The sequence below is a fragment of the Carassius gibelio genome, chromosome B10 (assembly GCF_023724105.1).
Source record: "Carassius gibelio isolate Cgi1373 ecotype wild population from Czech Republic chromosome B10, carGib1.2-hapl.c, whole genome shotgun sequence".
NCBI classification, from domain to species: Eukaryota; Metazoa; Chordata; class Actinopteri; order Cypriniformes; family Cyprinidae; genus Carassius; species Carassius gibelio.
The window spans coordinates 12713104-12736402 of NC_068405.1; the positions used below are offsets into that span (position 1 = coordinate 12713104).

Consider the following 23299-nt stretch of genomic DNA (forward strand, 5'->3'; position numbering starts at 1 on the left):
TATATATATATATATATATATATATATATATATATATATATATATAAATGCATAAATAATAAAATTAATATAATTAAAGAAGCGACTATTCAGTGTTATTAAATAAATTTTGCTCTCTGAACTGCCGCTTTTTTCTGTGGGTGTCAGATCACGTGACCCAACGGTAGCTCCACCCACCGCCATCTACAGGAGCTGCTGCTGCTGCTGTTTACAATCAGTGTGTTTTTCTCCACAAATTCCTACAGCCAAATTCTCCCTCATTATGGGGGACAAGGCAGGCACCCGGTGAGTGTTTTTAAAACTTCAGACCTCAAAATCTTTTTCCGTGGTATCATTATTGTTGAAATTATAAAGCGAACTATGGAAAACCTAATACAAGCTGGATTGTAAATGGACGTGGATGGATAATGTGACTGAGCATGATGGAGAAACAGCACCTAATGTGCACGTTAACTATATAAAAAATTTTGTATAGATAATTGTGTTAGAAATATGTATTAAGCATTTGCAAATGTTTGATCAGAAGTCAGTTCATCCTTTAGCATGCATGTCGCATAGCCTGGCAGCTAACAACAGCTGCCCATGTTGGGTCTATGCAACATTCTCATGCTGCTCTTTCTGCTTATTAATAAAACTTAGTATTATTAGTTTTAATATTATTGTCAGCATTATTGTAGCAATACTGGGCTTTTTAAGCAAACTAGTTTTCCCAGCATGCCATTTGTTGCTCTCCACCATTTGTTTGCTCTTGCCATCTGCTTCACTATAAAATGCTCCCACCTACTACATTTACAAGATCAGCATTGATGATGTCCGTGATTTATTCATGCGTTCATATCTCTAATTCTAAAGGGTATTCAAGAAGTCCAGTCCAAATTGCAAGGTAAGATGTTTTTATATATCATAGAGTCATAGTTTTGATTTCCAAAAGTAGTAGTTAAAATCCTGTCTGTTTTCACAGCTTACTGTATATTTGGGGAAAAGAGATTTTGTGGACCATCTAGATCAGGTGGACCCTGTTGGTTAGTGGTTTCAGATAAACGGTTCAATTGAATTTAAATGGAGAAGTGAAAGCTCACTGACATAATTCATATTTACTTCTGCTACAGATGGCGTGATTCTGGTTGACCCAGAATATCTCAAAGATAGAAAAGGTGAGCCAGAAAGCATCCTTGTTGTTTGGTATGAATGCCTTGAAAATACAATTCTGGACAAGACCTTTAAGTCAGTAATTATTATCATGTAAGGCCTGGTAAACAATTAAACTATGACTTTTTAAAGTTTCAAGTGAGCATTTGATGATGGCAAAGGTAATCTAAATAGGCAAAGGCAATGAGCATGCACAATTACATTTTGGGATACCAATATATTGTGCATCCCTACTGCTTGGTTTTCCTGTTGATGAACTGAAGCTTATCTCATATAGAGTGTTTTTGTATACTTATGACAGCGTACTTCACATCATATGCAAATTATGTCTTCACTTCTGGTGTTTCTCTCAAACGTTCTTCGTTTTTCCTCCAGTATTTGTGACCTTAACCTGTGCTTTCCGGTATGGCCGTGAGGACCTTGATGTTCTAGGGCTCTCCTTCCGAAAAGATCTTTACATCTACACTTTTCAGGCCTATCCTCCCATTCCCGAGGACTTCAAGCCCAACAGTCGTCTGCAGGAGAGGCTTTTGAAGAAACTAGGACAGAATGCCTATCCTTTCCATTTCATTGTGAGTTTCTACCCGATTCTACCTTTAAATAATGATGTTGTGATGCTTAAATTTACTTACATTTTTTTTTTGTTATATTTGCTTTCTAATTATTATTTATGCATTTATGTTGTAATTCATTAAGACAATAAGAGTCATTACATTGCATGTTTTGACTATTTATTAAGACAAATAATATGAATTTATATAATTGTCCATTTATCAGCTATAAGGTGAAAATAAATATTGGTATGCTACATTACATTAACTTTAATGTACTTTTTTTTTTTTTTAATAGGAAGTACTTGATCAGATACTTTATTAGATATATTTTTCTGTTTTTTTTAGATACCGCAAAACTTGCCATGCTCTGTTACTCTGCAGCCTGGGCCTGAGGACACAGGAAAGGTATTATCACTCATACAAGGCTCATTTTAACACTACAAACACCTTCTAACACCTTTAGATTTGTCAACCAATTTTGCACACATCCTGTTTGTGAAGATTTGGCGAACTTGTCCTTTGTTCTCCTCCGTCGTTCTCACTCCAGGCCTGTGGTGTGGATTTTGAGATCAGGGCTTTCTGTGCCAAAACGATGGAAGAGAAGAACCACAAAAGGTTTGATTATTTACAATTTCCTGCCCCAAATCATTTGTTTTCAGTGTAAAACAGTTTAGATCTTATTTGAAGCTTATTTCTTCCTCTACAGGAATTCAGTGCGACTTGTGATCCGTAAAGTCCAGTATGCTCCTGAGAACCCCGGCCCCCAGCCGATGGTGGAGACAACGAGGAGTTTCCTCATGTCAGACCGGTCTTTACACCTAGAGGCTTCACTAGATAAAGAGGTATCGCACTGTTTAACCCTGGATACAGATTAGGGCCCATTTGACCTGGAAGAGATTTATAAACATTTCTAAAACCTGCATTGTTTTTAGTGAGAGAACAAAAATTTGCAAGGGCTTTAGGTTATTCAAATACACATCATTTATTTTCTTTGATATATATATATATATATATATATATATATATATATATATATATATATATATATATATATATATAATATATAATTATTATTTATTTATTTATTTTTTTTACTATTTTTTTTTACTATTTTTTTTAGAGATAACCATTTAAAAAGATGGTTGTTTTGGACCGGGGTATGCATGGAGTAGCTTAAGGTGTCATAAACTCTTTTTGTTAAATTATCTGTGGAATTATATTAGTGTCAAAAAACATTTGAAAAATATATTTAACATTTTCCCCACAACCCACACAATGTTGGGAGTGTATTTTGTTGATACATATGAATATGTATGCCTATTGACAAATCATTCCAGCTTGAAAAATAATCTCTTTTTTTTTTGTCAGAAAGTAAACATTTATGCAATTAAAATGAATTTGATTGTTTGTAAACATAGTAATATCTGTTATTTTGATACAGATAAATGTTGGTTGCATAAATCTGGACTGTTTTTGAGCAATCATGAGTTATAAAGACAAAGGAATTTAGTAAATCATAGAAAGATTTTTAGTGCTGCCAAAATGATTAATCTTGATTAATTGCATCTAAAATGAAAGTTTGTGTTTACATTATAGATGTGTGTCTACTGTTTATTTATACAATAATATAGTATAAATGCAGTCACATACAAGTATATATTTTAAAGATATTTACATGATTATATTTATACATAAATTAAATTATAAATTACATATTTTACATAAAAATAAAAGTTTTCCTACATATGTACATGCATGTGTGTGTGTGTACTTTTATATACAAAATAAATATATATTATGTATAAGATGTGAAATATAAGATTATGTAAATGCAAACTTTTATTTTGGATGTACTTAATTGTGAATAATCATTTGACAGCACTACAGATTTTTTAAACATTATGAAGGTTAACACCGATCAATGCTAATAAGAAATAATGAACCTATAAATAAGCACATTTTTTCTCACACAGCTGTATTACCATGGGGAACCCATCAGTGTTAACGTCCATGTCACCAATAACTCAACCAAGACTGTCAAAAGGGTTAAAATATCAGGTGAGTTACATCCAATAGTCCTCTAATTGCTATTTGTCGTTTGACATTTTCATGTCGCTTTCATCATCTATGATCTGTGTTCTTATTCTTACAGTACTGTTTATGTTTGTGTCTATGCAGTACGACAGTATGCTGATATCTGTCTCTTCAGTACAGCACAGTACAAATGTCCAGTGGCTCAGATAGAGGCCGAGTAAGTTTAGACTATATTGAAATCATTCTTTATCTGAACTTTATTCAAATAGTCAAGATTAATCACTGAGATGTCATTAAGAAAACCAACTTGCCCAGAAATGAAAAAGATAAAAAACCACGTTGTCGTCTTTAGTCTGACTATGAAATCCTGTGTACATGGGTAATGATATGTATTTGTCCCGTCTTTGCATCCTGCAGTGATCAGGTGGCATCCAGCTCTACTTTTTGTAAAGTGTACACACTTACACCCACTCTCAACAACAACCGAGAGAAGAGAGGACTGGCGCTGGACGGAAAACTCAAACACGAGGACACCAACCTGGCGTCCAGTACTATGTGAGTACTGCTGTACTTAATCACCACATTTTAAGCATATACTCAGTGGTTACCATAAAAACACTTGTTTATGTCCTTATAAAATTTGAATTTTGTAGAATTACAAAATGCAACTTAAGGGCAGATTTACTAAACGGGGCAAATTGGCATTAGTGCGCAATTCCGTAAAAGTGTCGATGGGAGGGAAATTCAGCAGGTGATTTGCTAACAATGCACACATTAGAGAAAAATAATGATCAGCGCAATCTACCAAGAGCAGCGCAAATAACCCCCTATTTTCAGACATGCTTTACCGAGTGTTAAATAATGACGCAAATACCTGTATTTTCACGAGCGCAAACGTTAGTAAATCGCATTGCGTGGTTTATTTTTACTCTCCTCCCATAAATCTTGCGCCTGAAAGGGAAACTCCTACAAATGCATACAGCGCTAATTCTTCTCTGCGTATCTGTAGTAAATTTTGACAGTACTATTGTAACGCCAAAAGATGGTTTGTGCTGGTGCAAGCCGTTAGTAAATCTGGCCCATTTGCAAAAAAAAAGGCAAGTTAAATTAAAATATTAACAAAATGCAAGTTTCATACTTTGAATTCTACCACTACTACTCTACTCTATAGTGTACAAAAATATCCCTGTTCATTTTCTTAATGCACTTTCATTGTCTTGTTGTGCATGGTTCATCAGTGAAAAACAGATGAATTTCCTGTTTGACAGTATGTCACGTTGTAGAAGTGAGTTTGGTGTTGATTTCAATTCTTCAAAGGATAAAGAGTCGATGGACTGGTTCTGTCTGTGTGTCTGCCTGCAGTGTGAAAGATGTGAGTAACAAGGAAGTTCTGGGGGTCCTGGTGTCCTATCGGGTCAAAGTCAAGCTGGTGGTCTCCCGTGGAGGGTGAGTCACCTGCTTCCTCTCTTACAGTCAGTCACACATTGTCCACAGATATTAAGAACTGCTAGATGTTGCCGTTGGTTTAGAGATTTAATGTCACATGTAATTCATTGTGTGTTTATGTGCACAAGATTCATGATATGATTCACCTGTCCTAAAGACACCATGTCAGTTCTGTGTGGAAAATTCCCATTAGTCAGTTTGTGAGGTTGACCTTATCTTTCTTTTTCAGTGGTGGTGCTTCAGTTAGCGTGCTGTGCTTTAGCTGTTCAATTTTTGCAGGATGCTGTGAGCCTTGTGTTATATATTCCCTCCCTGAACCCTCGCCTCTCTGTGCTGCTTCGTTCTGGTTATCAAATCATTTAGTCATTATCCCATTGTTTTATGTCTCTTTCTCTTTCTGTCTGTTTCCTTCTCTTCCATCTGTCTCTTGCGTCAGGCTTTTAAGCAGCTTGCTGGAGAGGTAAATACATCCATTGTGCATTCTGGTGTCTTGCTATAGTGTCTCTTGGTTTGCCCTACGACAGAGATCTGCTTGGTGTTCAATGCTCTGCTCAACTTTACCCTGATGTTTCCTGTCTGACATCTGTAGTGGTAGAGCACTTACCTTAACACACATGAATCTGCATGTATGGATCAATCTCACTGAGAAATGTCTAGGTCATATTTTTATCTATAAATCCAAAGAAAGACATTTTATAATGTAAATAATTCCTGTTTTGGGCCTCTTTATTACACTAAGGAAAATCATCCTGTATAGATTTTAATTTTTTTTTATACTAAAATAATATATGTGAAACACGTATTACTAGAATGATGTACATTTCCAGTTGTATTCACAAATTTAAACAAATTAATTAAAAATATATATATTTTCACATCAGGGCCGTGCACAGACCTTTTGAGGGGCATGTGCTGAAACTGAAAAGGGGCACCCCCCTCCCTTTTTTATATCAAGATTATTTAGTAAGCCTGCATAAAAGGAAGAAATGGTCAAATCTTCATGACAAATTCAATAACACAAAATAATAGTCTCAAAAGCTTTAGATTTATTCACGATTAATAACAACAATAATAATAATATTAGATAATTCGATAATATAGATAAACATAAATATTTGTAGGGTCCTGTGTTTGTGAATTGCTCTTGCTCCCTCTTTTTTTAAATTGCATTTATAGAGAACGAAAAATACTTGGCTCATACAAACATGTTAACCAAATAATACAAATTAGCTTATAAAACCAAACAGAAACCAAAATCTTTTTTTATTGAACTTATATATATTCTCTTTTTTAGCTATTCTGTTTGGTTTTATAAGCTAATTTGTATTATTTGGTTAACATGATTATGAATGACATTGAGAAGAGGGGAAGGTGAGCAATGAGTCAAGTATTTTTGACAAACTTTTTTGAAATATAATTTAAGTAATTATGTCCAACTCAATTCCAGATTATAAGAAACTATAGCCATACCTTTACTATAACATATCCAACATGTATCCGCCTACCTGGCAAAAATTTGATACTGTGGTGGACCAGGGATGTTGGTTTCTTGAAGGTCTCTTATTCACTACACTTTTCCTAAAATAAGACAGCAATGAATAAATAAATAAAAATAGTGTAAAAAGTACAGTTGCAGTGAAAAGCATTTCTGAAGGATCATGTGACACTGAAGAGTACTGATGTAATGATGCTGAAAATTCAGCTTTGATTACAAAAATAAATTACATTTTAAAATATATTCAAATAGAAAACAGTTATTTAATTTTTTTTTTATATTACACAATATTACTGTTTTTGCTGTATTTTGGATCAAATAAACGAAGCCTTGGAATGAATCATGAATTACATTCTGCATGATAAAATATAAAGATTTCACAGTGATCTTCTGTAAAAAAAAAAAAATGTGTTACTACATTTTATACACGTGAGGACGAGCGGAGAGTATACTATAACATTACATTTCATCTACAGGTTACAAACGAGTTTTTGTAGCTATATAGACGGAGCGCTCCGTTTTTCCTGTGGTAAAATGCATTTGGCCAAAATCGCATTTTATTAAAGATGAAATGCTACTATATGCCCAGGCTATTTAAGTGTTGGCTATGTATTGGCTATGACTAGATGGCAAATGCTAGCCCTCTCTCTCAGGCGACGTCCCACATGTCTGAGTCAGTGAGTCAGTCAGACATCAAATAAATAAAACAGCCTTTATAGACAGTGTTTAGTAGTACTTATTCAAACAACAAGATATTTATTTACCCTTCGCAAAACTTTGTTCAGCTCAGCTGTTGTCTACTGTGCGGCTGCTGTGGGACTTTTAATTCAATGAACATAGAGGGCGGCGGAGTTATCAGCTTACTGACAGCTACTGCGGTCAAGCCAGCCGCCAAGTAGAAAAGCACGGTCAATCTAGCCGCCACGTTATTTCGAGGGTCGCGTATAAACTACGTATTACGGTAACACCATCAGAGAACTGATCTGAATGGAGTGCTCTTCCAGCGAACGCTACTTTTTTCCCCCAACACACAGTCCGTTACTGTCTGATGCTGAATACCAAAATAAAAACCCTCTAATACTCATATTACAAAATAAGAACAATGATATATGCTTGTTGCATCTCTACATTCGAAAAGCTATACAAATAAAAGTTCTAGAATGCACAGACAGAAAGTACAGTGTCAGCTGCATGCTGCTGCATCTACTTTAAAAAATCTATAAAAATTAAAGTTATAGATTGCACAGGCCACTTTCACCTCAGATTGAGAGTACACCTTGCCACAATGTCAGCTGCATCGTTTCAGGACAGTCTGATGTGTAATTACAAAATAAAAGCCTCTCACATCTAAGAAAAAAAAACTGCTGCATCTCTACTTTGAAAAATGTAAATTTAAAAAAGTTATAGATTGCACAGGCCACTTTCACCTCAGATTGAGAGTACACCTTGCCACAATGTCAGCTGCATCGTTTCAGGACAGTCTGATGTGTAATTACAAAATAAAAGCCTCTCACATCTAAGAAAAAAACTGCTGCATCTCTACTTTGAAAAATGTAAATTTAAAAAAGTTATAGATTGCACAGGCCACTTTCACCTCAGATAGAGAGTACACCTTGCCACAATGTCAGATGCATCGTTTCAGGACGGTCTGATGTGGAATTACAAAATAAGAGCTTCCCAAATCTCATAAACAAGCTGCTTCATCTCTACTTTCAAAATTATATATTTAAAAACGTTATGGATTGCACAGGAAACTTTCACCTCAGCTTGAGAGTACACCTTGCCACAATGTCAGCTGCATCGTTTCAGGACAGTCTGATGTGTAATTACAAGATAAGAGCCCCCCAAATATAATAAATGAGATGCTACATCTCTATATAAAAAAATCTATAAAAATTAAAGTTATACATTGCACAGGCCACTTTCACCTCAGATTGAGAGTACACCTTACCACAATGTCAGCTGCATCGTTTCAGGAAGGTCTGATGTGGAATTACAAAATAAGAGCCTCCCAGATCTCATAAACAAGCTGCTTCATCTCTATTTTCAAAATGATACATTTAAAGAAGTTATGGATTGCACAGGACACTTTCACCTCAGACTGAGAGTACACCTTGCCACAATGTCAGCTGCATCGTTTCAGGACTGTCGGATGTGTAATTACAAAATAAGAGCCCCCCAAATATAATAAATGAGATGCTACATCTCTATATAAAAAAATCTATACAAATTAAAGTTATACAATGCACAGGCCACTTTCACCTCAGATTGAGAGTACACCTTACCACAATGTCAGCTGCATCGTATATGGACGGTCTGATGTGGAATTACAAAATAAGAGCCTCTCAAATCTCATAAATGAGATGCTGCATCTCTAAATTAGAAAATTTATAAAAAATAAAGTTATAGATTGCACAGGCCACTTTCACCTCAAATTGAGAGTACACCTTGCCACAATGTCAGCTGCATTGTTTCAGGACGGTCTGATGTGGAATTACAAAATAAGAGCCTCCCAAATCTAATAAATAGGATGCTGCATCTCTGTATTCAAAAATCTATAAAAATCTAAGTTATAGATTGCACAGGCCACTTTCACCTCAGATTGAGAGTACACCTTGCCACAATGTCAGCTGCATCGTTTCAGGACGGTCTGATGTGGAATTACAAAATAAGAGCTTCCCAAATCTCATAAACAAGCTGCTTCATCTCTACTTTCAAAATTATATATTTAAAAACGTTATGGATTGCACAGGAAACTTTCACCTCAGCTTGAGAGTACACCTTGCCACAATGTCAGCTGTATCGTATACGGACGGTCTGATGTGGAATTACAAAATAAGAGCCTCTCAAATCTCATAAATGAGATGCTGCATCTCTAAATTAGAAAATTTATAAAAAATAAAGTTATAGATTGCACAGGCCACTTTCACCTCAAATTGAGAGTACACCTTGCCACAATGTCAGCTGCATCGTTTCAGGACGGTCTGATGTGGAATTACAAAATAAGAGCCTCCCAAATCTAATAAATAGGATGCTGCATCTCTATATAAAAAAATCTATAAAAATTAAAAGTTATACATTGCACAGGCCACTTTCACCTCAGCTTGAGAGTACACCTTACCACAATGTCAGCTGCATCGTTTCAGGAAGGTCTGATGTGGAATTACAAAATAAGAGCCTCCCAGATCTCATAAACAAGCTGCTTCATCTCTACTTTCAAAATGATACATTTAAAAAAGTTATGGATTGCACAGGACACTTTCACCTCAGATTGAGAGTGAACCTTGCCACAATGTCAGCTGCATCGTTTCAGGACCGTCTGATGTGTAATTACAAAATAAGAGCCCCCCAAATTTAATAAATGAGATGCTACATCTCTATATAAAAAAATCTATAAAAATTAAAGTTATACAATGCACAGGCTACTTTCACCTCAGATTGAGAGTACACCTTACCACAATGTCAGCTGCATCGTATATGGACGGTCTGATGTGGAATTACAAAATAAGAGCCTCTCAAATCTCATAAATGAGATGCTGCATCTCTAAATTAGAAAATTTATAAAAAATAAAGTTATAGATTGCACAGGCCACTTTCACCTCAAATTGAGAGTACACCTTGCCACAATGTCAGCTGCATTGTTTCAGGACGGTCTGATGCGGAATTACAAAATAAGAGCCTCCCAAATCTAATAAATAGGATGCTGCATCTCTGTATTCAAAAATCTATAAAAATCTAAGTTATAGATTGCACAGGCCACTTTCACCTCAGATTGAGAGTACACCTTGCCACAATGTCAGCTGCATCGTTTCAGGACAGTCTGATGTGTAATTACAAAATAAAAGCATCCCACATCTAAAAAAAAACTGCTGCATCTCTACTTTGAAAAATGTAAATTTAAAAAAGTTATAGATGGCACAGGCCACTTTCACCTCAGATTGAGAGTACACCTTGCCACAATGTCAGCTGCATTGTTTCAGGACGGTCTGATGCGGAATTACAAAATAAGAGCCTCCCAAATCTAATAAATAGGATGCTGCATCTCTGTATTCAAAAATCTATAAAAATCTAAGTTATAGATTGCACAGGCCACTTTCACCTCAGATTGAGAGTACACCTTGCCACAATGTCAGCTGCATCGTTTCAGGACAGTCTGATGTGTAATTACAAAATAAAAGCATCCCACATCTAAAAAAAAACTGCTGCATCTCTACTTTGAAAAATGTAAATTTAAAAAAGTTATGGATTGCACAGGAAACTTTCACCTCAGCTTGAGAGTACACCTTGCCACAATGTCAGCTGCATCGTTTCAGGACAGTCTGATGTGTAATTACAAGATAAGAGCCCCCCAAATATAATAAATGAGATGCTACATCTCTATATAAAAAAATCTATAAAAATTAAAGTTATACATTGCACAGGCCACTTTCACCTCAGATTGAGAGTACACCTTGCTGCAATGTCAGCTGCATCGTTTCAGGACAGTCTGATGTGTAATTACAAAATAAAAGCCTCCCAAATCTCATAAAAAGCTGCTGCATCTCTACTTTGAAAAATGTAAATTTAAAAAAGTTATAGATGGCACAGGCCACTTTCACCTCAGATTGAGAGTACACCTTGCCACAATGTCAGCTGCATCGTTTCAGGAAGGTCTGATGTGGAATTACAAAATAAGAGCCTCCCAAATCTCATAAACAAGCTGCTTCATCTCTACTTTCAAAATTATACATTTAAAAAAGATATGGATTGCACAGGACACTTTCACCTCAGATTGAGAGTACACCTTGCCACAATGTCAGCTGCATCGTTTCAGGACAGTCTGATGTGTAATTACAAAATAAGAGCCCCCCAAATATAATAAATGAGATGCAGCATCTCTAAATTAGAAAATCTATAAAAAATAAAGTTATAGATTGCACAGGCCACTTTCACCTCAAATTGAGAGTACACCTTACCTCGATGTCAGCTGCATTGTTTCAGGACGGTCTGATGTGGAATTACAAAATAAGAGCCTCCCAAATCTAATAAATAGGATGCTGCATCTCTATATTCAAAAATCTATAAAAACAAAAGTTATAGATTGCACAAGCCACTTTCACCTCAGATTGAGAGTACACCTTGCCGCAATGTCAGCTGCATCGTTTCAGGACAGTCTGATGTGTAATTACAAAATAAAAGCCTCCCAAATCTCATAAAAAAGCTGCTGCATCTCTACATTCAAAAATATCTAAAAATAAAAGTTATAGATTGCACAGACCACTTTCACCTCAGATTGAGAGTACATCTTGCCACAATGTCAGCTGCATCGTTTCAGGACAGTCTGATGTGGAATTACAAAATAAAATCCTCCCAAATCTCAAAAATAAGCTGCTGCATCTCTACTTTCGAAATTATATATTCCTGAAACGATGCATCTGACATTGTGGCAAGGTGTACTCTCAATCAGAGGTGAAAGTGGCCTGTGCAATCTATAACTTTTTTTAATATACATTTTTGAAAGTAGAGATGCAACAGTTTTTTTTTTTAGATGTGGGAGGCCTTTATTTTTTAATTACACATCAGACTGTCCTGAAACGATGCAGCTGACATTGTGGCAAAGTGTACTCTCAATCTGAGGTGAAAGTGGCCTGTGCAATCTATAACTTAGATGTTTATAGATTTTTTAAAATAGATGCAGCATCCCATTTATGAGATTTGTGAGGCTCTTATTTTGTAATTCCACATCAGACTGTCATGAAACGATGCATCTGACATCGTGACAAGGTGTACTCTCAATCTGAGGTGAAAGTGGCCTGTGCAATCTATACATTTTATTTATATATACAGTATTGTTCAAAATAATAGCAGTACAATGTGACTAACGAGAATAATCAAGGTTTTTAGTATATTTTTTATTGCTACGTGGCAAACAAGTTACCAGTAGGTTCAGTAGATTGTCAGAAAACAAACAAGACCCAGCATTCATGATATACACACTCTTAAGGCTGTGCAATTGGGCAATTAGTTGAAAGGGGTGTGTTCAAAAAAATAGCAGTGTCTACCTTTGACTGTACAAACTCAAAACTATTTTGTACAAAAAAAATTTTTTTCTGGGATTTAGCAATCCTGTGAATCACTAAACCAATATTTAGTTGTATGACCACAGTTTTTTAAAACTGCTTGACATCTGTGTGGCATGGAGTCAACCAACTTGTGGCACCTCTCAGCTGTTATTCCACTCCATGATTCTTTAACAACATTCCACAATTCATTCACATTTCTTGGATTTGCTTCAGAAACAGCATTTTTGATATCACCCCACAAGTTCTCAATTGGATTAAGGTCTGGAGATTGGGCTGGCCACTCCATAACATTAATTTTGTTGGTTTGGAACCAAGACTTTGCCCGTTTACTAGTGTGTTTTGGGTCATTGTCTTGTTGAAACAACCATTTCAAGGGCATGTCCTCTTCATCATAGGGCAACATGACCTCTTCAAGTATTTTAACATATGCAAACTGATCCATGATCCCTGGTATGCGATACATAGGCCCAACACCATAGTAGGAGAAACATGCCCATATCATGATGCTTGCACCTCCATGCTTCACTGTCTTCACTGTGTACTGTGGCTTGAATTCAGAGTTTGGGGGTCGTCTCACAAACTGCCTGTGGCCCTTGGACCCAAAAAGAACAATTTTACTCTCATCAGTCCACAAAATGTTCCTCCATTTCTCTTTAGGCCAGTTGATGTGTTCTTTGGCAAATTGTAACCTCTTCTGCACATGCCTTTTTTTTAACAGAGGGACTTTGCGGGGGATTCTTGAGAATAGATTAGCTTCACACAGACGTCTTCTAACTGTCACAGTACTTACAGGTAACTCCAGACTGTCTTTGATCATCCTGGAGGTGATCATTGGCTGAGCCTTTGCCATTCTGCTTATTCTTCTATCCATTTAGATGGTTGTCTTCCGTTTTCTGCCACGTCTCTCTGGTTTTGCTCTCCATTTTAAGGCATTGGAGATCATTTTAGCTGAACAGCCTATCATTTTTTGCACCTCTTTATAGGTTTTCCCCTCTCTAATCAACTTTTTAATCAAAGTACGCTGTTCTTCTGAACAATGTCTTGAACGACCCATTTTCCTCAGCTTTCAAATGCATGTTCAACAAGTGTTGGCTTCATCCTTAAATAGGGGCCACCTGATTCACACCTGTTTCTTCACAAAATTGATGACCTCAGTGATTGAATGCCACACTGCTATTTTTTTGAACACACCCCTTTCAACTAATTCAACTAATTGCCCAATTGCACAGCCTTAAGAGCGTGCATATCATGAATGCTGGGTCTCATTTGTTTTCTGAGAATCTACTGAACCTACTGGTAACTTGTTTGCCACGTAGCAATAAAAAAATATACGAAAAACCTTGATTATTCTGGTTAGTCACATTGTACTGCTATTATTTTGAACAATACTGTAATTTTGAAAGTAGAGCTGAAGCAGCTTGTTTATGAGATTTGAGAGGCTCTTATTTTGTAATTACACATCAGACCGTCCTGAAACGATGCAGCTGACATTGTGGCAATGTGTACTCTCAATCTGAGGTGAAAGTGGCCTGTGCAATCTATAACTTAAAATTTTATAGATTTTCTGAAATAGATGCAGCATCTCATTTATGATATTTGGGGGGGCTCTTAATTTGTAATTGCACATCAGACTGTCCTGAAACGATGCAGCTGACATTGTGGTAAGGTGTACTCGCAATCTGAGGTGCAAGTGGCCTGTGCAATCTAGAACTTTAATTTTTATAGATTTTCTAATATAGAGATGCAGCATCTCATTTATGAGATTTGAGAGGCTCTTATTTTGTAATTCCACATCAGACCTTCCTGATACGATGCAGCTGACATTGTGGTAAGGTGTACTCTCAATCTGAGGTGAAAGTGGTCTGTGCAATGTATAACTTTAATTTTTATAGATTTTTTTATATAGAGATGTAGCATCTCATTTATTATATTTGGGGGGCTCTTATCTTGTAATTACACATCAGACTGCCCTGAAACGATGCAGCTGACATTGTGGCAATGTGTACTCTCAATCTGAGGTGAAATCTGCCTGTGCAATCTATAACTTAAAATTTTATAGATTTTCTGAAATAGATGCAGCATCTCATTTATGATATTTGGGGGGGCTCTTAATTTGTAATTACACATCAGACTGTCCTGAAACGATGCAGCTGACATTGTGGCAAGGTGTACTCTCAATCTGAGGTGCAAGTGGCCTGTGCAATCTAGAACTTAGATTTTTATAGATTTTTGAATATAGAGATGCAGCATCCGATTTATGAGATTTGGGAGGCTCTTATGTTGTAATCTCACATCAGACCGTCCTGATACGATGCAGCTGACATTGTGGTAAAGTGTACTCTCAATCTGAGGTGAAAGTGGTCTGTGCAATGTATAACTTTACTTTTTATAGATTTTTTTATATAGAGATGTAGCATCTCATTTATTATATTTGGGGGGCTCTTCTTTTGTAATTACACATCAGACTGTCCTGAAACGATGCCGCTGACATTGTGGTAAGGTGTACTCTCAATCTATGTTGAAAGTGGCCTGTGCAATGTAGAACTTAGATTTTTATAGATTTTTGAATATAGAGATGCAGCATCCTATTTATGAGATTTGGGAGGCTCTTATGTTGTAATCTCACATCAGACCGTCCTGAAACGATGCATCTGACATTGTGGTAAGGTGTACTCTCAATCTGAGCTGAAAGGGGCCTGTGCAATGTATAACTTTAATTTTTATAGATTTTTTTATATAGAGATGTAGCATCTCATTTATTATATTTGGGGGGCTCTTATCTTGTAATTACACATCAGACTGTCCTGAAACGATGCAGCTGACATTGTGGCAAGGTGTACTCTCAAGCTGAGGTGAAAGTTTCCTGTGCAATCCATAACTTTTTTAAATATATAATTTTGAAAGTAGAGATGAAGCAGCTTGTTTATGAGATTTGGGAGGCTCTTATTTTGTAATTCCACATCAGACCGTCCTGAAACGATGCAGCTGACATTGTGGCAAGGTGTACTCTCAATCTGAGGTGAAAGTGGCCTGTGCAATCTATAACTTTTTTAAATTTTCATTTTTCAAAGTATAGACGCAGCAGCTTTTTTATGAGATTTGGGAGGCTTTTATTTTGTAATTACACATCAGACTGTCCTGAAACGATGCAGCTGACATTGTGGCAAGATGTACTCTCAATCTGAGGTAAAAGTGGCCTGTGCCATCTATAACTTTTTTAAATTTACATTTTTCAAAGTAGAGATGCAGCAGTTTTTTTTTAGATGTGGGATGCTTTTATTTTGTAATTACACATCAGACTGTCCTGAAACGATGCAGCTGACATTGTGGCAAGGTGTACTCTCAATCTGAGGTGAAGGTGGCCTGTGCAATCTATAACTTAGATTTTTATAGATTTTTGAAAATAGAGATGCAGCATCCCATTTATGAGATTTGGGAGGCTCTTATTTTGTAATTCCACATCAGACCGTCCTGAAACGATGCATCTGACATCGTGGCAAGGTGTACTCTCAATCTGAGGTGAAAGTGGCCTGTGCAATCTATAACTTTTTTAAATATATAATTTTGAAAGTAAAGATGAAGCAGCTTGTTTATGAGATTTGGGAGGCTCTTACTTTGTAATTCCACATCAGACTGTCCTGAAACGATGCATCTGACATTGTGGTAAGGTGTACTCTCAATCTGAGCTGAAAGGGGCCTGTGCAATGTATAACTTTAATTTTTATAGATTTTTTTATATAGAGATGTAGCATCTCATTTATTATATTTGGGGGGCTCTTATCTTGTAATTACACATCAGACTGTCCTGAAACGATGCAGCTGACATTGTGGCAAGGTGTACTCTCAAGCTGAGGTGAAAGTTTCCTGTGCAATCCATAACCTTTTTAAATATATAATTTTGAAAGTAGAGATGAAGCAGCTTGTTTATGAGATTTGGGAGGCTCTTATTTTGTAATTCCACATCAGACCGTCCTGAAACGATGCAGCTGACATTGTGGCAAGGTGTACTCTCAATCTGAGGTGAAAGTGGCCTGTGCAATCTATAACTTTTTTAAATTTTCATTTTTCAAAGTATAGATGCAGCAGCTTTTTTATGAGATTTGGGAGGCTTTTATTTTGTAATTACACATCAGACTGTCCTGAAACGATGCAGCTGACATTGTGGCAAGATGTACTCTCAATCTGAGGTAAAAGTGGCCTGTGCCATCTATAACTTTTTTAAATTTACATTTTTCAAAGTAGAGATGCAGCAGTTTTTTTTTAGATGTGGGATGCTTTTATTTTGTAATTACACATCAGACTGTCCTGAAACGATGCAGCTGACATTGTGGCAAGGTGTACTCTCAATCTGAGGTGAAGGTGGCCTGTGCAATCTATAACTTAGATTTTTATAGATTTTTGAAAATAGAGATGCAGCATCCCATTTATGAGATTTGGGAGGCTCTTATTTTGTAATTCCACATCAGACCGTCCTGAAACGATGCATCTGACATCGTGGCAAGGTGTACTCTCAATCTGAGGTGAAAGTGGCCTGTGCAATCTATAACTTTTTTAAATATATAATTTTGAAAGTAGAGATGAAGCAGCTTGTTTATGAGATTTGGGAGGCTCTTACTTTGTAATTCCACATCAGACTGTCCTGAAACGATGCATCTGACATCGTGGCAAGGTGTACTCTCAATCTGAGGTGAAAGTGGTCTGTGCAATCTATAACTTTAATTTTTATAGATTTTGGAATATAGAGATGCAGCATCCTATTTATGAGATTTGGGAGGCTCTTATGTTGTAATCTCACATCAGACCATCCTGCAACGATGCATCTGACATTGTGGCAAGATGTACTCTCAATCTGAGGTGAAAATGGTCTGTGCAATGTATAACTTTAATTTTTATAGATTTATTTTTATATAGAGATGCAGCATCCCATTTATGAGATTTGGGAGGCTCTTATGTTGTAATCTCACATCAGACCGTCCTGAAACGATGCATCTGACATTGTGGCAAGATGTACTCTCAATCTGAGGTGAAAATGGTCTGTGCAATGTATAACTTTAATTTTTATAGATTTTTGAATATAGAGATGCAGCATCCTATTTATGAGATTTGGGAGGCTCTTATGTTGTAATCTCACATCAGACCATCCTGAAACGATGCATCTGACATTGTGGCAAGATGTTCTCTCAATCTGAGGTGAAAATGGTCTGTGCAATGTATAACTTTAATTTTTATAGATTTTTGAATATAGAGATGCAGCATCCTATTTATGAGATTTGGGAGGCTCTTATGTTGTAATCTCACATCAGACCGTCCTGAAACGATGCATCTGACATTGTGGCAAGGTGTACTCTTAATCAGAGGTGAAAGTGGCCTGTGCAATCTATAACTTTAATGTTTTATAGATTTTCTAATATAGAGATGCAGCATCTCATTTGTGAGATTTGAGAGGCTCTTATTTTGTAATTCCACATCAGACCGTCCTGAAACGATGCAGCTGACATTGTGGTAAGGTGTACTCTCAATCTGAGGTGAAAGTGGTCTGTGCAATGTATAACTTTACTTTTTATAGATTTTTTTATATAGATGTAGCATCTCATTTATGATATTTGGGGGCTCTTATTTTGTAATCTCACATCAGACCGTCCTGAAACCATGCAGCTGACATTGTGGTAAGGTGTACTCTCAATCTATGTTGAAAGTGGCCTGTGCAATGTAGAACTTAGATTTTTATAGATTTTTGAATATAGAGATGCAGCATCCTATTTATGAGATTTGGGAGGCTCTTATGTTGTAATCTCACATCAGACCGTCCTGAAACGATGCATCTGACATTGTGGTAAGGTGTACTCTCAATCTGAAGTGAAAGTGGCCTGTGCAATGTATAACTTTAATTTTTATAGATTTTTTTTATATAGAGATGTAGCATCTCATTTATTATATTTGGGGGGCTCTTATCTTGTAATTACACATCAGACTGTCCTGAAACGATGCAGCTGACATTGTGGCAAGGTGTACTCTCAAGCTGAGGTGAAAGTTTCCTGTGCAATCCATAACCTTTTTAAATATATAATTTTGAAAGTAGAGATGAAGCAGCTTGTTTATGAGATTTGGGAAGCTCTTATTTTGTAATTCCACATCAGACCGTCCTGAAACGATGCAGCTGACATTGTGGCAAGGTGTACTCTCAATCTGAGGTGAAAGTGGCCTGTGCAATCTATAACTTTAATTTTTATAGATTTTTTAAAGTAGATGCAGCAGCATGCAGCTGACACTGTACTTTCTGTCTGTGCATTCTAGAACTTTTATTTGTATAGCTTTTCGAATGTAGAGATGCAACAAGCATATATTATTGTTCTTATTTTGTAATATGAGAATTAGAGGGTTTTTATTTTGGTATTCAGCATCAGACAGTAACGGACTGTGTGTTGGGGGAAAAAAGTAGCGTTCGCTGGAAGAGCACTCCATTCAGATCAGTTCTCTGACGGTGTTACCATAATACGTAGTTTATACGCGACCCTCGAAATAACGTGGCGGCTAGATTGACCGTGCTTTTCTACTTGGCGGCTGGCTTGACCGCAGTCTGACAGCTTGAGGATCGAATAAGATTTACACGAGCTCGTTTTAAGAACTTTCATTTGCGAAATATTAGTAAAACAGACAGACAGACGTAAAGGGTGACCAATAGCATTGATATAAAAAAAAAAAAAAAAAAAAAAAAAAAAAAACACCACTAAAAAAAGGGCACTTCGGAGTGTAAGGGCAAAAAGGGCATGTGCTCTGCACAGGTTGAGCCCTACCTGTGCACGTGCCTGTTTCACATGATGAAACCAGCTTTAAGATTGACAAATGATAATGGTCAATTATAAATTTTTTTGAAAGCCTTATGTTTATTCCTTTAAAGACAGTTATGAGTTGTTTTGTAATTATTATTTTAAAGATTTAGATTTTATTTTCAATAATGTATAAAGAAGTGGTTAGTTTTTACAGTGAGATGCTTAACAATGGAAGTGAATTGGACTTTATTGTGATGAACATGTCAGAAAACCCAAAATTGTTATGGTTCTACAGTAGGTTTTATTTTTGTACAATATACACTACTGTAAAAAAGAAAATAAAAAAATGGGTTGATAAGTTTTTTTTTAATGTTTTAAATGCTTTCCAAGGCTGCATTTATTTGATCTAAAATGCAGTAAAAACAGTAATATTGTGAATTATTACAATTTCAAATGTTTTCTATTTAATATATTTTAAAATGCGCTGTCAATGCTGAATTTCAGAAGCCATTACTCCAGTCTTCATTGTCACATGATCCTTCAGAAATCATTTTTATATGCTGATTTGCTTATTCTTTGATTTAATAGAAAGTTCAAAAAGAAGAGCGATATTGATTATGGAGTGAAATATGGCCTGGTCAGTTCATGAGAGATGTCTTGTCTCTCTTATAAGCTCTTGCACACTTCAAGTATTTCAAATGATGGCAGAGTTGGTTTTGTTGTGTTCTCTTTCATTCAGGGACGTCTCAGTAGAACTGCCTTTTGTCTTAATGCATCCAAAACCCACAGAGTCCACCCTTTTACATTCAACCTCAGGTTTGTGCCAAGTAATGATAAAAAAAAAACTCATTAATTGCAACATGTAAGAGTAACAGGATCTCCTTCATTAAGTCACTTAATAATACTTTTTTGTTCACCAGCTGCTCCAGTGTTGGATCCACCAATTGACACCAACTTGATAGAGTTCGACACGAAGTAAGCAAGACTCTTTAAATATGTACAAAACTCAGTGATCACGTTTGTATTTCTCTCTCGTCTTAAGCTTTGTTTTCCATGTTGCTCTTTCTAACAGCAGTTTGACCCCAGATGAAGACATTGTATTTGAGGACTTTGCTCGCTTGCGGTTAAAAGGAATAATCGACAAGGAAGAGGACTGCTGAATTTCCAGTATCATCTCGTTCATCAAGAGCAGAAGTGCTTCTCATCTCCTAAAGGGTGCAACAATGAAACGATTCTCATCTCATTATGAAAGAAGCAGTATTGGGATATTTTACTGAAAAGTGGAGAAAAAAATAAAAGACTTATCAATATACATATGAAAAGCTAATGAAGAAAGGGATTCCAGGGAATTTTGTACATTTTTGCATAGGCATGTAAAAATTCTCATATTATGCCAGCTCTTATGTTATGAACGGCAAGCCAATTTGTAAAGATGGTGAAATTTGCTCCATATTTATTACTTTACAGAGACGGTCATGTGATCTATGTACAGTATGGACCGATGGATGGTTTCATTGACATGGGCTGTGCATGTTTCTCAGTGCTGCTATGAGGATCATATGTGATTGAGCACATTGTTTTACTGCAGGATGTAAATATATGAAAGTGCTGCTTTTAATTTGTTGGACTGCTGTGTTGGTTTAAAAAAAAAAGTAAATGTATAGAAATGTAACATCCCTCAGGAGCAAGGAAAGTAGTTGTGTTATAACAGATTTCATACACAAAGGATACACTGTATGCCATTTTATTTTCATTTTAAAACGGAATTTTTATTTAATTTTTTTTTTTAATAAAACTCTTAGAAATACAACACGGTTGTGTTACTTTGTTATTAAATATGGATGCTAAGAATATTAAAGGCAAGAAAATCCAGTGTGTTTGCTCTCAGGTGTACTTGCGCGTGTGTGTGTGTGTGTGTGATAATCTCCAAAAGCATAGAAAATATGCCAAAAACATAAGATTTACATTAACAGATTATCAAATCTTAAGAAGAAGGGGGCTCAGTTTTGGACTCTGTTGGTTTGTCTGCTGCACACGCTGCGCGAGATCTGACACGATGCCGCTTCTTCAGTCGACCTGCCAAACGTTGCCATCTAAGAGGATGATAAATGAATCCCAAAACAATGTGTAAAATCATTGAAGAAACGGTAATAAAATATGCATAGAATTACATTCACCTTTCTTGTGTTGCATTATATTTATTAATCCTCTCAGCCTCCTCTTTCTTCTCCTCTAACCAGCGCTCGAGGAGCTGCTCGTTCTGGAGGTTTGCGGCCGTCAGCTCTTCTCTCAGTGAGCTGTGCTCCAGTCTCAGTGCTGTCAGTTCCTTTGATTGACACTCCAGCTGATACTCATATTCCTCTAGTCCAGCCTTCAGACTGGAAGCCCCCTGGGCCAATACAACCGCTTCGGTCCTGTAGCGGGCAACTCTACGGCAGGAAGACACAAAGGCCTATCAGGACTCCTTTTCTTGATGATTTTGTCATCTTTCTCAGGACGTACCTGGCTGTTTGACTTACTGTGAGTGACAGTATTGCAACTCTGCTTCCTTTAGGTATATATTGCTAGTCAGATCCGAGATTTTCTGCTTGAGCTAGAATGAAGAGAAGAAGAAGGATATTCAATCGTTAGTAGTAGCAGCAGCGATAGACTGTGGAAACTGATTCGCTGAGGAATAATGTTCAAAAGAATGGAATTGGTTTGAAACAGAAGTCTGTAACCTTATAAATGTCTTGGTCAGTTTTGGTCAATTTAATGCATCCTTGTTGAATAAAAGTATTGAATGGTAGTGTGTAAGGGTTTACACCAAAATATTAAGCAGCACAGCTCTTTGATCATAAATGATTGATAATTCTAAGAAAATAAATGTTTACAGAGTAGCAAATCAGAATGAACTCTGAAGGATCATGAGATACTGAAGGAGTAAAATATATCCAAATATGAAAGTTACTTTAACTGTAATAATATTTTACAACATTACTGTTCTTCACTGTATTGAATGCAGTCTTGATGAGCATTAGAGATTTCTTTCAGTACTCCAAATATTGAGAATAAATGTTGGAATAAATCTATTAAAAGTCCCAGTTAATGGCTTAATATGCTCAGAAGCAAACAAAGGTAAAAACTAATTTCATCTGGGTTAAGCAACTGAAAACTTAATCAAGTGTACAAAAACATGTTAAGCACAAAATCTCAAGATCTAGTGGGAAATAAAATATCACGTTTTATCAATAAGGTGATGTATTACTGATGTGTATAGTTATGAATATCACTCTCACCTGTTGATTAAGAAATTCCAGCTCATTGACTCTCAAATGAAGGATGCCGCCTTCATCTGGGCATCTGGAGCTTCCTTTATCACTGGAACTGGGTCAAATATGACAGCAAACAAAACAATACATTTAAATGTATAGCAAGAGCATGTATCAGGTTATGTGCATAATCTATTCCAATAAATCAAGAAATCAAACCAGTACTAAAATTATATCAGGCATTGTGTGTCTTACCTGAGTTTCACCTGAGTCAGCATCTCCTCCAACCTGGACACTGTCAGAGCATCCAGTCATTACTGAAGCACTACTGTTTGCTTGTTTCTATACATTTGACAGCATCTGTAATAAAACTCACCCTTTTCAAACAGGCCAGAGAAAGGATCTCTCTGTCTGCAGTCTCTGTGAAACAGCTCTGCCCGCACGTGACTCTTCCAGGACTCCATGATCTGTGCTGGAACTCAGCTGGCTAATTCTCTTATTTTAGACTCTTATCTAATGTTATATTACAGCGTCTTCA

The 23299-nt window shown here is 36.3% G+C and overlaps 2 protein-coding genes and 1 long non-coding RNA gene across 9 annotated transcripts; 2 read left to right on the forward strand and 1 right to left on the reverse strand.

Moving 5' to 3' along the window:
- Window positions 1–148: 148 nt before the first annotated feature.
- Window positions 149–21320, forward strand: arrb2a (arrestin, beta 2a). 6 transcript variants are annotated; one of them, XM_052566796.1, is made up of 16 exons: window positions 149–285; window positions 853–883; window positions 962–1022; window positions 1110–1154; window positions 1525–1721; window positions 2049–2108; window positions 2251–2318; window positions 2410–2545; window positions 3677–3761; window positions 3882–3954; window positions 4155–4292; window positions 5055–5183; window positions 5620–5643; window positions 20250–20326; window positions 20431–20485; window positions 20583–21320. In XM_052566796.1, exons 1-16 carry the CDS (start codon window positions 263–265, stop codon window positions 20668–20670), a joined length of 1290 nt encoding a protein of 429 aa, XP_052422756.1. In that variant the 5' UTR covers window positions 149–262; the 3' UTR covers window positions 20671–21320. The 6 variants fall into 6 exon arrangements, with proteins under 6 accessions (XP_052422756.1, XP_052422757.1, XP_052422759.1 ...); XM_052566797.1 differs by having other exon boundaries at window positions 20586–21320; XM_052566799.1 differs by having other exon boundaries at window positions 5100–5183.
- LOC127966023 (uncharacterized) lies at window positions 15293–19103 on the forward strand. 2 transcript variants are annotated; one of them, XR_008155530.1, is made up of 3 exons: window positions 15293–15765; window positions 17100–17409; window positions 18914–19103. It is a non-coding gene; the product is annotated as an uncharacterized LOC127966023 (long non-coding RNA). The 2 variants fall into 2 exon arrangements; XR_008155529.1 differs by lacking the exon at window positions 15293–15765 and adding an exon at window positions 16379–16575 and having other exon boundaries at window positions 17076–17409.
- si:ch1073-143l10.2 (uncharacterized protein LOC565165 homolog) lies at window positions 21239–23285 on the reverse strand. The gene is made up of 6 exons (XM_052566803.1): window positions 23138–23285; window positions 23017–23056; window positions 22789–22876; window positions 22030–22103; window positions 21688–21939; window positions 21239–21603 (listed from the first exon to the last, which is right to left on the reverse strand). Exons 1-6 carry the CDS (start codon window positions 23223–23225, stop codon window positions 21495–21497), a joined length of 651 nt encoding a protein of 216 aa, XP_052422763.1. The 5' UTR covers window positions 23226–23285; the 3' UTR covers window positions 21239–21494.
- Window positions 23286–23299: the final 14 nt, after the last annotated feature.

Bases quoted from the DNA above. Each gene is read 5' to 3' on its own strand.
- arrb2a (XM_052566796.1), top strand. From the start codon at position 263: ATGGGGGACAAGGCAGGCACCCG. The intron at 1,722-2,048 runs GTGAGTTTCTAC...TGTTTTTTTTAG, and splicing joins CCTATCCTTTCCATTTCATT to ATACCGCAAAACTTGCCATG. The intron at 3,762-3,881 runs GTGAGTTACATC...GTGTCTATGCAG, and splicing joins CAAAAGGGTTAAAATATCAG to TACGACAGTATGCTGATATC.
- si:ch1073-143l10.2 (XM_052566803.1), bottom strand. From the start codon at position 23,225: ATGGAGTCCTGGAAGAGTCACGTGCGGGCAGAGCTGTTTCACAGAGAC. The intron at 21,940-22,029 runs GTAAGTCAAACA...TTCCTGCCGTAG, and splicing joins TTGCAATACTGTCACTCACA to AGTTGCCCGCTACAGGACCG. The intron at 21,604-21,687 runs GTGAATGTAATT...TCATCCTCTTAG, and splicing joins TATAATGCAACACAAGAAAG to ATGGCAACGTTTGGCAGGTC.